Source organism: Oreochromis aureus, linkage group 11, assembly GCF_013358895.1.
Source record: "Oreochromis aureus strain Israel breed Guangdong linkage group 11, ZZ_aureus, whole genome shotgun sequence".
In the NCBI taxonomy this organism is placed as follows: domain Eukaryota; kingdom Metazoa; phylum Chordata; class Actinopteri; order Cichliformes; family Cichlidae; genus Oreochromis; species Oreochromis aureus.
In genome coordinates this window covers 25802651-25817984 of record NC_052952.1, presented here as the reverse complement: position 1 = coordinate 25817984, position 15334 = coordinate 25802651, and the positions used below count along the sequence as shown (strand labels likewise).

General features: G+C 39.6%; 1 protein-coding gene across 1 annotated transcript; it reads right to left on the bottom strand.

Annotated features, from left to right (window-relative positions):
* Positions 1–711: 711 nt before the first annotated feature.
* Positions 712–11173, bottom strand: LOC116320900 (glycoprotein endo-alpha-1,2-mannosidase-like protein). The gene is made up of 4 exons (XM_031740630.2): positions 10663–11173; positions 9286–9395; positions 2030–2106; positions 712–1659 (listed from the first exon to the last, which is right to left on the bottom strand). The coding sequence occupies exons 1-4, from the start codon at positions 11171–11173 to the stop codon at positions 1023–1025; spliced, it is 1335 nt and encodes a 444-aa protein (XP_031596490.1). The 3' UTR covers positions 712–1022.
* Between the last annotated feature and the right edge of the window lie 4161 nt (positions 11174–15334).

Here is a 15334-nt window from a genome sequence, read left to right as displayed (position 1 = left end):
TGTTGCTGAAGGATGGCAAGAGTAAAAGAGTTTGAGGTGGTAGTGAAACCTGTTGTGATATATGGTTTAGAGACAGTGGCAGTAATGAAAGGTTTTACTGAGAAGAATGGACAGAATTAGCAATGAGGATATCAGGGTGACTCTCAATTTGGAGGCAAGGTTAGAGAGGCGATGGTGGATGCACTGGACAAAGGATGCTGAAGATAGATGCTTTCAGGCAGGAGGACATGCAGATGGTTGGCGTGAGGAAGATGCTAGAGATCGAGTGAAATGGATGCAGGTGATCTGCTGTGAGAAACTGTCATTTTCTGTGCTTTTACAAGTTGAGCTAACATGCTATAATGTTTCAAATTTACCTTTACAAATGATCAGAAAGAACAAGGAGGGGGGGGTTTTCAGTTTTTTCTCTCTTTATGCAAAGCCGTCTTTCCTGCCTGTAGCTTTCGCTTTACTGATTTTAAGCTCACAACAAAAAGCTCCAAATATTAAAGGATTTCCAAAAATCATAAAAAAGACTTTTTTGTTTGTTTGTTTATTTCATAAGAATATGTTTGTTAGAGATGTGTGACAGTGACAAGTTGTAAAACACCACATGATCACCATTTTAAAAAGCTCTCTGAACCTGGGTAAAGGGTCATATTGTATGTTATGGATAAATGAAAACTACAGTGTCTTCAGTTCTATTATTTCACTATATAAAGGGGCATGAGTTGGGGGCTTACTGTATTTAGAAATACAATAAATTATCAGGCAGACATTTCAACATACCAATTGTGTAGGAGAAGAGATTAGAGACAGACCCACAGAGCATTTTTAAGTCTGGGTTTTTGATACACTTCATGTCCTATCTTTGAATTTGCACACACATCTATAGGACCTCTCGCATCCGCAATGTTTAAAAAAGGTAACAGCATGTCCTTCTGCACTCAAAGCTATATCAATCAATCGCTCTCTCGCCTCCTCTGTCATGTGTGCACACACTTCCACTACGGCGTGCCGTTTCAAGTCAGTTTGATGAAAGCTCACATGAGCCACTGCTCCTTTTCTTTATTGAACTGCTCGGCCCAGCGGCGGGTCAACTCCAGGTAGTGATCAGGTCCATGTGGCTGATAGTCCAAGTAAACCCGCGTCACAGTTTTTTTAGGCACAGCCCTTTCTATCTGCGTCCCCTCGTGCCATTCATTAAAAGATGTTATGGTGACAATCTCTGGGCGCACGTTGAGTGCCGCCTGCAGGGCTGTCTCGTAGTAACGTCCGTTCACCCTGTTGCGTGTGTTGTGGTTGTTCCAGGGTCGAATGCTGGTGTCAATATAACCAGGCCCCACGCTGGGGATAAAAAGGAGGTTGTTCCCATCGCAGAAAGCTTTGATGGCTTTCCAGTTCTGGTGAGAAGAGCCAAAGGAGAAGCCGTTGGAGGCAAAGTAAGTGTACATGCCATCGAAGCCGCCTGCCAGGATGTCATGTTTGTGACGCTCCTCCACAATCAGGGCTATAAAGACGGAGTCGTAAGCTGACCCGCGCACGCTGTGGGAGCCGGTGGGAGTCAAAAATTCAGACCAGGACTCGGGTGGAGTTAGGTAGGAGTCGTAGATGTAAAACAGAGGAAGACTCTTCCCTGTGCTGGTAGTGAACTTGTAGAAGGCTCCGTGGTCGCCATACCTTTAAAATAATATAATACAGAACATTTAATTACACAACGATAAACCCTACCACTGAGACAAAGTATAAAAATATTGTATACCATTTCTTGCTTAAACTGAATATCTTTTCAAGGTTTGGGACTTCTGAGTTAGTAAATCTCTGAAAGGTCCTCTTTTTCAGAGCAACCCCACATGTAAAAGTTAAAAGTTAAAATGGCTTTTGCTTGAAGAACTCATCCATAAGTCATGAAACTGGCTTTATATAAGCCGAAATGCACCCTAAAAGTATTTCAGTGTTGTAACTGCTGTTTTTCTTGCTATGCATGCAATCTTAATGGCTTTCTATTTGAGTTGACTCAGTGATGAAGCGCAGCCAGACATGCACCCACCTGTCAATGATGTACTTGATGTTGTCGTGCACGCTCTGATCGTTTCGTCCTCTGTATGGTTGGATGTGGAATGCAACCTGGGAGATGATAAAGCAATATGCATGTTCATTTTCATTCATTATACAACTACATTATTAATTTATGTATCATTCAAGGTCAGCATTTACAGACGACCTCGAGAAGTATTGACTAAAAGTCAGCCGTTCCCAGGGGGGGATTCCTCATAGAAAGTTGACGAGAGTGACAGTAACTTCTCCTGGCTTGTAATCAATCAAAGTCTGACATGTTTCTAAGACAAAAATAGTTCAATAAGGCCTCAGTCATACAAGAGTAAACATAGGACCACAACCTCTATGCAACCAGGGAAAGGTGTTTGGCGAATGATTAGATTGATTTTTTTTGCTATCTAGTTCAAAGTAGTTGGAGAGACGAACCATTAAGTGTTTTCAGAGAGAAACATGCGTAAAACCTGAACTTACACTGTATTATTTTGTTACTTGCTTCTTATTTTTCCATCCATCCATGCATCCATTCATTCTCTTATCTTCATCAGGGTATGATAATACTGCTCTTGGTAAAATGCTTGTCGTTATTGAAAAGAACTAGCTGTGCCTGTTTGCTTATAACTGTATAAGCAATAAATTTTCCACATTTCAATGTGACCCAGTCTGTGGCTGACAGTGTTGCGTTTAATGCATGGATTCCATGTCTGGCTCCAGTACACCACTACAGGTCAAGTGTGGATAGCAACATATTTGCAGCAGACAACAAATAGAGCTTTATCATCATTAATCACAGTATTATCTCAAAGAGATTGTTGCTGTTTTATCCCCATTTTATCACTGTTTTGATGCACCAACATGGGTTTGAAGATGGTGACTGAGCAGTCTCAGACCTGGTCCCTATCTTTGAAGTAACCATATTAAAAACAAAGAGATCACAATTTGATTGGGCACGGTTGCAATAATGTTGGTCACACTGCAATTCCCAACCACTGTTTTTGTAGTCAGATGGTATCACAGCTCATCAGACCTCTGAGCCCCTTTTCAGGAAAATGAGTCTCACTGTTATAATTCAGCAAAACATGTTAGTCATGCACCATTTTGACCTTGTGCAGCCCCAAAGCAATGCGTGGCATCAGGAGTCTGGTGTCTTTACCCTTGTACCTTATTACAGACTCACTGCAGTTTTCTAAAAACCCTTTAATAAGGCTATAACACTAAGAGGGCTCACCAACACAAATGTTACCCACTTACACGGACATCAAAGCACCATGTTTCCTCTCTGCTCCGTGTTCATGACAAAATCTGCTACACTATAACTGTTTTTCAGCCTGAGTGGTCTGCCTCTGGAGACTATTGTAACACTCACAGTTAATGCCTCTGTTAGAAATGGCTGTTTACAGTTCATGAACAAACGTAGCAGAGGAACAAGGGATCTGAAGTGACATGTACACAAAAAGTGCTTAAGTTGTATATTTTAAGGTGCGCCTGGAGAATTCAGTGACTTTGAATAATGCATGATCAAAGAGAAACACCACTTTTCCAGCACTGGACACTCGAGAGGAACAATGTGAAAGGAAAATGTCCTTTTTGAGATGATGGAAGCATCTAAAGCAGGGGTAGGGAACGTTAGTCCTCGAGAGTCGGTGTCCTGCAGGTTTTAGATATCACCCTGGGTCACCACACCTGAATCAAATGATTAGTTCATTACCAAACCTCTGGAGAACTTCAAGACATGTTGAGGAGCTAATTTAGCCATTTAAATCAGCTGTGTTGGATCAGGGACACATCTAAAACCTGCAGGACACCGCCTCTCGAGGCCTGGATTTCCTTACCCCTGATCTAAAGGGATGTAGGCTGCCATTGAGTAAGCTAAACAAAGATGCCTTAGCCCACTTTACATGATCCAAGGCTTATCTTTGTTAAAAATTCAGTGCTTGCAAAGGTCCACTAAAATATCATGGCAGTTCACCTACTTGTTATTGGAAATAGATGTATTTTGTAGTTTTTCTATAAGATCCATATTGTCATTATGGAGTTAAGTATAGAGTACTAACGAATTAATGGTTATGTGTCCTTCTGGACGGTCAGGATGGATCCAAATAACTGGATCACTTCTGCTACTAATAATGATACTGAGTGCTTTTATGTACAAAAAAAATGTCAATTTTAACGGTGCAAGAGGCACTTTGTTTTGCAAAAGAGTAATTTGAAAAGAGATTGAGGAAGGAAGGTCTCGGGCATATGAGTGAATCATATTCTAAAATCAATATTTATGTAGCTAACTCTCTGGCAGTAACAGTGAGAGAAAATGACGGAGACAATAAGATAGTACAGTAAGATAAAGCCACAAAAAAAATCTATGAGATATTGCAGATCGTGAAGCTGCATGATTATAACATGATAATAACAGAGGAAAATAGATACTACATCGGAGCGCAGGCCACTAGAAAACTCATTTTCCCCAACGCGCTGGCTGATTACATTGTGGTAATTTAGAAGTAAATGAGACAGAGTCAACGCATTTTAATACCTCATAAACATTGACAGTGCAGTCTGGAACAGCCCCGGTGTGCTTTGTGCTGAGCAGAGTGAATTTAGTGCCATGTCATGCAGAAAGCGCAAAGGGAAGGATGAGCACCAACACAAAAATATAGGTTCAGACCTTTATGACAATTAGATCAATTTAATATCACTTTCATTCTACAGTGAGTGAAGTCGGTGGATATACACCGAGGTTGTACAGGTTTCATGTAAGAAAAAATGTAGCTACTGAGTGCATGAGGAAATAAGGAAGTGTGGCTGATGCCATCATAGGGCACCCATGGGCCATATTCCCCTGTGTAGCTTCATGGCCTACTTAGGAGATAGAACTTTTGCACCCCCTCAGGGTGCAGATTGTTCACAGGCTCAAACTGAGTCATGGGACCCATGATGCACATATCCCCTCTGCTCTTTTTCTCCTACATCCAGTTTCCAATAACCCCCCTACCCTGTCCCCACCAAGCCGCCCCCACCCTCCCCTGGGCAGAAGGACTATTTCAGCTCCACTTCAAGCTGAGGTCAAGCAGCAGCACTGCTGTGGAGGCTCCATGTGATGTGCTCTCCAACATGAGCCGTGTGTGGGTGCTACTGAGATGCTATTCAACTTATATAATAAAAAGTACATTGCTTTCTTTTGCAGCATTACCCGAAGAGGGGTCAGTGTGTTTTTAGCAATGTGGCGTGGGATCGCTACCAGGATGGAAGCTGGATTTGTTTTTAGTGAGCCTGCTCTTCTCCAGTTTCCATTCACCTTCAGTCTAACTTGTAAATGTGCAATTAGGTCAAATGTTGTATGCAATTCACTGTATTCCTCTTATCTAAACCCCCATCTATCACTTTGGGTTCATATAAATGCGTTATCAGCTCGGCATTACATCCTGCTGTCATAGAGACAGACTCACAAGGGGGACCAAAACCATGTCACTGGTCATTTGTAGCATTTCCCTTTACTTTAATAAGCCTTCAATGTTTTTTATTTTTATTATTAATTTTACTCTGTGTTTAAATGTCTGTATGCAAACACTTCTTTGCATAGTTTTGCTATAATTTCTTAATTTTAAAATGTATGTGGCATATTATTTTGGTTCCAGCTTCTCTGATTTTATATTTTGTTTTTTCTTTGCTACTGGATATTTAAGGGTTATGAGTAAGTGTCCCCTAATGAGTTAGTCTGTCCATGAAAATCTTGGAAAGTTAATTTCATATTCATCAGTTACGAGTGCCAGACTCCTCCTAAGTTTGGAGGATTGTTGCTGCAACATGCAAGACAGCACAGGTCAAGAAAGGACAAAGATGGAAACAAGGTACGCACAGACAGGTATCATAAATACTGATAGCTCATAGCTTCTGGAGGTTCCTCCCTTTGTGATATTTTTTGTCTTTTTTTATGAATGTGTTTTTCTGATATCATACAGTAGACTATCCAAGGCTGTGAGGACTCAAAACAAAACTGCTCATTCACTCATGCATTTCTCAGATAAGCAAACAGCCACTTTATGTGAGCTTCTTGAATCCTGATCTGATACATTTTTGGCTGCTGCCTCTGCCTTCTGTGGGACCATCCATCCTCCTCACTTGGGCTTCCCTCCCACCTTTTGTCCCGCCTTTCAGTGGAAAAGAGCACAGAAATGATTTAAGGTTGTTTTTCATCAGAGTTCCAAATTATCAGAGCCAAAGTTCTTTACCTTGTCAGCATTTTCCTAAAAATTATGCAAGAGGAAGCAATCTAAAGATGAATGTAGCTCTGTGCAGACATAACAGTTCAGGAAAACCAAGGAGAATTGGAAGAGGATGCTTGGAAAGACTCCGCTCAACTCTGAATAATTTCATTCCAGCGCTTTCTGGAGACTGCTCTGATTGTGACCTTCTGCGCGTTTTCATTAAACACAAGGATAAGCAGCAATAAGATACTCCGATATGCAGTTTGAAGAAAGCATGTCAAAGTCTGTTTTTCCACATGCGCTTTTATGAAAATGCCATGCTTGCTGGGCCGATGATGACAATATAGCATGGCATTAAATTCTGTCTATTAGCTTCTCTACTGACAGCATTATGTGTAAAACCTCATCAACTCATCCATGCATGTCTAATCCCTGCATTCTTGTCTTGCCCTTGTAGAGATGCATTATTTCTTTGCCTTCAACCAAACAGAAAAAACTCCCCAATATGATATTAAATCTGACAGGCTAGCCTGACAACTCTTCTGCCTCTCATCGGAGTTGTTTATAGTGAGAATGAGGCCAGTTTGTGGCCACATCTCTGCTGAAATCAAATTAACGTTATGTGCACAACAGAATGCAAACACCAGCATGGTAATGACTTGTGTTGCAATAATGATTTGTAATTAACCTCGGTGATAACTTTTGCAAATTGTAAATACAACTTGTGAATAATGATTTTTGGTCTTGTGCATTTAAAGGTAAATATACTTCAAGAGGCTCATGGAAATATTATTACCTGTGTACATATTTGTCATTTTTAAACTGTAAAATTTTTTTATTATAAAGACATTCGATTATAAATTACATATATTAAAAAAGAGAAACAAAATTTAGAGGCTGATATTAAAAAATGTTTGGTATTTTTGTATAGAAAATTATTAAGATGATTAAATCAATAAAACAGATATACAAATGCAGTGGTGTATTATTAATGGCACCTGCTTTAACATAGGAAAAGTCCTCAGATCTTGGCCCTTAAGTCATTGTTATTCTTCACATAAGAGCATACAGACCTGAGAACTTTCTTAATTTTATTTCTAGTTCCTTATTCCGATCCACAGTGCTGATGAAAATCCCGTACTGCTAGCACCTCACTCTCGTTCCCCTTCATTGTCTTTCTTCACCCAATCCCTCCATCCGTATTCGGTAAGCATCTGACATGAATCATATCTGATCACAAGCAAACACTGCCTGTAAAACTTTGATAAGCCTTCAATACAGTGCAGCAGGGGCACCAACACAGACTCAGCTATGTCCGCTGTCATTTTCCAACCTAATTGGCAATTGGTCATGTGGTTTTACCCACATTCTGCACCACCTCCCACGGCTCTCTACCCCACTAATGTGTTCAAGAGTTCATTCAACAACTGATCCAGCGGCAACAGCAGCAGCTCTTTGACACATTTTATGCTTTAATGCCAGAGACGAAGTCACTGCAGCTGCAAGTATTCCGACTCAAATCCCGAGTAGCAGAGAGCAGCTTTACAGGATGCAGCACAGCAAGTTGAGAAGGCCTTAGCACCCACAAATTCCACATATAACACTGGTTCGAGATTACTATCCTAAGCAGTGTTAAGCTCTTCGTATAACTCTGTGAAAGACCAGTAATCCTTCTTTTGGTCCCGTGTCACTGAGGTTTTAGAAACGGTAGTGGACAGAAATTCTAATTTTTTTCAAATGTGAGCCTCAACTTTGGCTCTTGCAACAGCTCAAAATAAAAATAACAAAATAAAAAATAGCTGAGTTACTTTAGGTCTATTTTGCTCATAGAAATCATCAATTGTAAAGACTTCTCTTTTGAACCCACAAAAGCCAACACAACGAGCCACTATGAAAGACCGTAAGCAAGCCTGCACATATTAACGACTGTCTACGTAGCACTTAATGTCATGTAGATAATTTTTGGTGTTTAATCCACACTGCAGAGTGAAACTCCACAGACACAATTCAATATGGCTCATTGTTCTCAGTGGAGTACCTCAGGGATCTGAGTTTGGTCCTCTTTGATTTTATCAAAGAGGACCAATTATTTATGCAAATAATTCAAGTGTAGCGCATTCAAAACTAATACAAATATGCAGATGATAAAGTGTTGTGTAATTACGGACCTATTCTGCCATATACACTTTGCAACCATCAGCTCCACTATTTAAGTGTAAATCATAGATATGAGGAATTCTTAAGATTAGATAACTTTGGACATTGTTACAGCTGTTAGGAATTAGGAGAAGCCTAGCTGCTGCCCTCTGGCCTAGATTCTTTATCATGGTGATTTGCTGTACATTAATCCATGAGCACAGTATCCATGCATGTTGGGCAGTGGCTACTGTTGTGTAGTAGTACTAAATTGGCACTATGCTTTCCTTTTGAGAGGCAGTCTGTCTGTTGGTAACTGAATATATTTTTTTCCAATCATAACAAACTGGCGCAAATTACGGACATATTTTTTTTTTGTTATAGTCTTTATCCAACCACAAAAATGCCCTGTTCAGGTTAAAAATCTCCTCTGTAAGTGATTTGGTCAAATGAAATCTCTAGAGATGCATCTCCTGTATTTCTTAAAGGACATGCAGAATAGCTGCTGAGTGACAGAAATGACAAAGTCACTGATGTGTTTTCCAGGAAGTTAGAGTCCTAAAGTTAAAATGAATTTCATAAATGTAATTTTTCCAACAGAGTTCAAAACCACTGTAAACTCTGTTATATTTCTATATGATCTGAGCTTACTTTAGTTATACTTTGGCAGTATTGTTATATAGTGTGCTATCTGATTTCCTTTTCATTGTTCTGTCTTTTAGAGTTTCAATAAAAGTCAGTGAAAAGGAAAGAGAAAAAAAGTTAATGTTTAAAATAGATGATTCATCTAAAAAACATCTCTCTCTCACACACACACACACACACACACACACACACACACACACACACACACACACACACACACACACACACACACACACACACACACATAAAATGTGCTGACACTGCTTACCTTGAGGTTGTGTCTATATGCTGCATCCAGTACAGCTGGTACCAAATCCTCAGCAGGTTCCCCGTTGTCATCAGCTACTCCAGGAGGATACCAGGACAGGACCAGGACACCTAGAGGGAGATAAGCACTTGATCAAAGATACGAATTAACACTTTAGAGCACCATCACCTTCTGATGGGAACATAATTACAAAATGTATATGAAGCTCTAACAATATTATTGTATGGATTGCTGAAAAGATGCATGGATTTCAAGCTAACTGTGTTTATGTGAAGTTATTGTTGTCTTGTAGTAATGTTGCTTTCTCTGCGATTATCCTTTAGTGTCTCTTTGTGGTTCACAGCAATACAGTACATCCGCTGATCTGTGGAGGACAGTTAATTTTTTTAATGAATATGTACTTGTCATCTTAGGACTATTTATTATGCCTTGTTTTAGTGGCAACAGTTTGAGTGTGTGACAGCTCATAAATTCATAAACTCACGCTGGCTGAAAAATGGTTTTCTATCAGCCACAGCGGTGCCTGGCAAGAGGTAGGAACTGGCACACTGTATATGCACTCACAACTAATTTATTAAACTCATGTCCACTTGCTGTGGAGCTGTGGAGACTATTAGATTACAATAGCCAAACATGTCTTTGTGTATCAAGAAGACGGCTACTACTATTCATTTTAGTGGCAGGAAATCAGTCACCAAGTCAAGCAGATCTATTTACAGTTGAGTATGAGGTCTCTAATTAAATGGATGGTTTTAACTAAGCAACTTTGAGCTGGACCTCCCATGATTCCCAGGTTTCAGGGTTAGATGGCCTTCATCACTCAAGCTGGTGTACAGTAACCTACTGCACCGCAGGACAGACACATCAGGGCCTATCATGTGTTGGCTGCTGATGGCTGACACACTGCGCTGTTACTTGACACCAGGGAATAAACTTGTACTGAATTTAAGGGAGCCATACAAGTCTTTGATGAGACTGCAACACAACTATTATCAGTTCATGACATTTAAAAGAGATAAAGGTACTTGCAGAGATACTTTGGGGCTTGGTGATGCTTTAATACTAAAGTAGTATAAGGTTCGGTTTTAATATAGATAGCTAAACATCTTTAAAAACATTAGTTTGCTTCTGATGTACACCTAATGAAGGATGAAAGCGCAGCAGCAGATATTTGAGGACCAAGCGTGTGGGGAGCTGTCCAGTATATGTGTGGTGCTGAAAAATGTGTCGAGCCCCTTCAGCAAAAAGGAGGCAGCTTTGTGCTTACAGAAGCCACATTTCTGTAAAGCTGCTGACCACAAATAACAACACTCAGCTCTTTTTTTGTGCGTCTCTCCGAGAATTTCAGGGTGCCGGTTTGCATTTTTTTTACAGTACCTGCTGCTGATGCTCCGATCTGCTCCATGTGGGACTCCAACACATCCGGATCCCGAGAGCTGTACGGATTGAGTTCGGGGTAGAAACTGGAGCCGATATCCTCGGGCGGCATGTGTTTCCCTCTCGGGTAGCTGGATGCGATCTTAGGGTCCCAGTGCGGGACTAGGATGTGATCCCAGTGAATGTATTTACCGTCCATATGTGGGTTGCCGTACCACATATAGTAGAAAATATGAACATCATAAAATATGGTCCCCTCGGGGCCGGTGTTAGACAACGCGGCTTTGGCGTTGCTGTCCGGCGGACGGGCTTGACCCGGGGAAGCGGTCCCATCACTGGACACTGAGCGCCGGTCCATCTTTCCTCCGATCATCGGCAGGAGCTCCAAGCCCGGAGCCAAGTCCGAGAAGCCGTCACTGGGCTTCAGGGTCCTCAGTCCCATCATGGTCCCAAAGATGAACAGCGTGAAAAGAAACAGAGCTATGCACGCTTTCCTCCTCAGTCGTGCCATGGTTGGCTAGAGTGGCAGGAGCTGCATACGGCGCGGACGGAACCAAGAGCGCAAATTAAACCTGCGTCCTGCTTCTGCGGCCAGATGGAGTTCACCTCACAACCTACGAGCTACTCTCCAAAGTGTTTCTCGTCGCATCGGCTAAAGGACGAGTCTACATGATTGCACTCAAACCAGAGAGGACTACCCGACGTAGTTGATTAAGGAATTTTTAACTTTCTTCTGTTCCGCATTTCGATGAGCTGCGGATTTTTTTTTTATTATTATTATTATTATTATTTTTATCACTGCAACGCGGATCTATACCTCTAAGAGAAGCCCGAGCTACAATTTTCTGTTTTAAATGCCACAGGCCAGTTATTCCTAACTTAAGACTCTCCTCTCATATTTTTTTTCCACACTGTCACTCACTAAGATGCTTCACCGCTCCCGTGGACCGCCCCCGCCCATCAGCTGCTCCATCCACCTGACTTCCGACAAAAAACACGGTGTCTTAACGCAGGGGTGATGCTCTCTGTTGGTCATGCCCGGAGAGGCTTTAAAGCCTCCGCGCTTGGTTGGCTGGTGTTTCCTTATGGATGCCAAAGAGGCGGGACCCTTCTCGTGCACCGTTTCTAAAGTTTATACTCAAAAAGAAAAGACGAAAAAACAACATGCATAGGTCCCCAGTTATATAGCCTACTATTCTTATCAACAGGTCTGAGGCCACAAGACTAGGACTCGTCTCTTAAAGGTGACATCAACTACTATTTTCTCATAAAGTTGTTTTCAAAGTTAAACCTGAGGTATTAGATTTTTATTGAGTTTAGTCGGCACTTTGAACCGAGACTTATACTGACATCTAGTGGTCATTTTATAGAACACATACCACTTTGCTGCCTTCGGGTACTGGGTGGTGTTGTGCCAAAAAGTGATTTCGTATGTTTGGTTTTTGTTGTTGTTGTTTGTTTGTTTGGTTTTTTTTTTTTTATATCGAATACCTTTATTTATATTGGCAAATAGACTGTCGTAAACGGATTTATGAAGGATTGATATATATATATATATATATATATATATATATATATATATATACACATATATATATATATATATATATATATATATATATATATATATATATATATATATATATATATATATACATGTGTGTATATATATATATATATATATATATATATAAAATAAAGAAATTACCTCTTTTACAAGTATCTTTATGACTGCGTTATTGTACCTACATTATATTCAATCCAGCCCTTTTTGGTCACTTGTATGTTTACAGAATCCTGATGTTATATTTCTTATAATTATTTCTTATAATTATATAGTTATATTTCTTATAATTTTTGCTGCCCTCTTGGCCAGATCTCTCAAGAAAAAGACATTTGCAATTCCAGAGATTATTCTTTCTTTCTTTCTTTCTTTCTTTCTTTCTTTCTTTCTTTCTTTCTTTCTTTCTTTTTACAGGATAAATAAAGGATAAAACAGTCGCAAAAATTCATTGTGGCTTTTACCTTGTGATAGGAATGTTCTTCCTAACTCAAAAATACTTGATATCATTCACAAGAGATATGTCTGACTTTGGGACAAATTATAGACCAACAAGTTGTTTATAACAGTTTGAATTCCCGCAGTCATTTTCTGGCAAATACCGGAAATAAATTTTTGGCAGACGAGAAATAGCAAAAAGTATGTTTTGATGTGTGACGGATAGGGAACTCATAAAATAAATGTGGCTTGATTTCCATTTATTTTTTATTAATAATGTAAGTAGTAATAATAAGAGTATTAACTGTTACTGTTGTGTAGAGGTTTTTTTGGGGGTATTGTAAATAAACTTTGTCGCCACTTTGTGGGATAAGCAAATATAACAAAGCGCCTCCTGTCGTCAGAACAAGGTTTCTTTGCGCTGGCATTCAGTTATATTGTCCAAAAGCACTGGCTTTCGGTCATCCTATTAGGTAGCACTTACGGCTCTCTTACCCCACTATTGGAAGTTCTGACGTCCTGACACTTTATTAGATTGTTTTCTTTGCACAAGAACGCCGGCATGAAGTGGCAATAAAAATGTTCATGGCCTCTGTGATCATTAGCCAAACCTCTATAAAGATAAATGTAATAACAGTTAGTCAGTTAGTAAACTAGTTAGTAAATTATGCAAAAACATACAACTCGTGCCTTCGACCTATGCCACTAAAAAAAACACATTTTTCAAACGAAATTACAAAACTAAAAGTAAAAACTAAAATAAATACAAAAATACTATTGATTTTTTTTTAAAAGAAATAAACGTAACCGCTGATTAATAATTTTCTTTTCTTTCTTTCTTTGAGCATGAAGTGCAGCTTCCATATTAAATTAAAATATATTATATCTGGGGCCACAAATACACGTTTTGCGGGTCCACAAGAGGTCGTTGTAGTAATTGTGATGAACTGGGAGCCACAGCCTCCTCTCAGTCATCAATCACATATTTCCATTTCAACAAATAAATAAGTAAAATACAACAGAATACGGGTATATTTAATATTATTTAGTATTGCCAATTTAGGCCAAAACAGTGACAGTAATAAATCGTTTTTATTTAGCAAACACACAAATAAATTAGCAAATGCAAAACCGCATCTTTTATATTTGTTGGTGTAGCATAAAGCAAACGAATTGCAATTTCAAATACATCCATGTGTCCATGTTGAGACATGTAAACGGACTTTGTGTATTTTTTTCCTTTTCTGCAATCTTATCTGTCATTTCCAAAACCTTTGTAAATGTAACAACACATAATCATCACCAGTAAATTCGTTAACAGCATCTTTTCAATTTTTCTTTTATTTTTTCTTTTGTTTTTGTATTTTTAATTTAGGCTGAGATAAATTTGCTTATCCCCCTCCTGTCTTTAAGTCATCACTCATTTCACAAGGACGCAATTCAGCAACACGCTTAACGTGATGTGATCAATCACTATTGATCCATGAATTCGTTTTATTTTCGTGAGGTCGCCTTCTTTTTTCTTTTTTCTTTCTTTTTTTGCAAAAACTGCTTTGCATGCTTTTGTTAAATCCGAGTTATTGTTATTCTCTCTCTCTCCCTTTTTCTTCTTCACGCCTTCACCTAGCTTGTTTGACTCCTTTGAGCTCTTCCTCCTCTGCTGCATGTGGAAAAAAACCGTCCCCCACTCACAATTTCATCTGGATTACCATTAAACCCTCCTAGGAGAGCAGTTACACGAATCTCTGATTATAAGGAAACCAACACACGTGAGAATTAATATGACATGGATATAAAAGATATTCAAATCCATTATTATTATTTTTTAAAAAGAACATCTCAAACTAATTGCTTTCAGTAGAGTGCTTTAAACCATTTATTTCTGGCCTTTTCATCTATTACATGCAGCTTCACCTCACTATTTACATGAAATGCTTAAATGCTTCAAGTCTTACACGAAAATGTTTGTTTTAGTATCCGGTTTTATTTAAATAAAAGTTGAATTTTAGGCAGATAAATGCCTCAAAATACATTACAGATAAATTTACAGTAAGTGTAAACTCACTACTAGAACAGATGCTTAGGTTGCAATATAAGGATGTTACACTGGTTACAGAAGTAGTGGCCAATCACAACAACAAAGGTAGTATAAGAATATTATGCGTATTATAGTGATTGGCCACTTCCCATGTTTGGGCTCGTCCATCACGCAATATGCAGTGTATCCCTGGGGACTGTAATTGTGAATCACGTGGACGTGACCGAGTGTTTGGGGGTTTTGTTGGGTGGGAAATGGTCATTTGTATTGACCAACAGAGCTGGCCACTGCAGGAGCGCTAAAAGGCGTCCAAAGAAAGGGGAGAAACGGCAGCAGTGGACACTGAGATTAAACCATAACTCCCGAACATGGCAGAAGGTATGCTGGCAGGTTTTAGGGAGTTATCTCTGGAAACGGTTAGAGCGCTTTCTGGTGGGGCAGGGTTTCGATGTATTGTCTAAGATGTTTTTTGGGGTTTTTTTTTTTTTTTGTTTAGCGAGGGGGGGTCGGGGTCTTCACAGAAAAAAAGAAATTCTCCCGGTGACCCCCCACCCCTCATTGTTTAAGGGGGATAGGTTGCCAGCCCCCTTTTGTTTACCTCCCTCTCACGCTTTCCCTCTCGCTGCGCAGCTTCT

Bases quoted from the DNA above. Each gene is read 5' to 3' on its own strand.
- LOC116320900 (XM_031740630.2), bottom strand. From the start codon at position 11,173: ATGGCACGACTGAGGAGGAAAGCGTGCATAGCTCTGTTTCTTTTCACG. The intron at 9,396-10,662 runs GTACTGTAAAAA...ATCTCCCTCTAG, and splicing joins GATCGGAGCATCAGCAGCAG to GTGTCCTGGTCCTGTCCTGG. The intron at 2,107-9,285 runs GTAAGCAGTGTC...ATCATCTCCCAG, and splicing joins CATATAGACACAACCTCAAG to GTTGCATTCCACATCCAACC.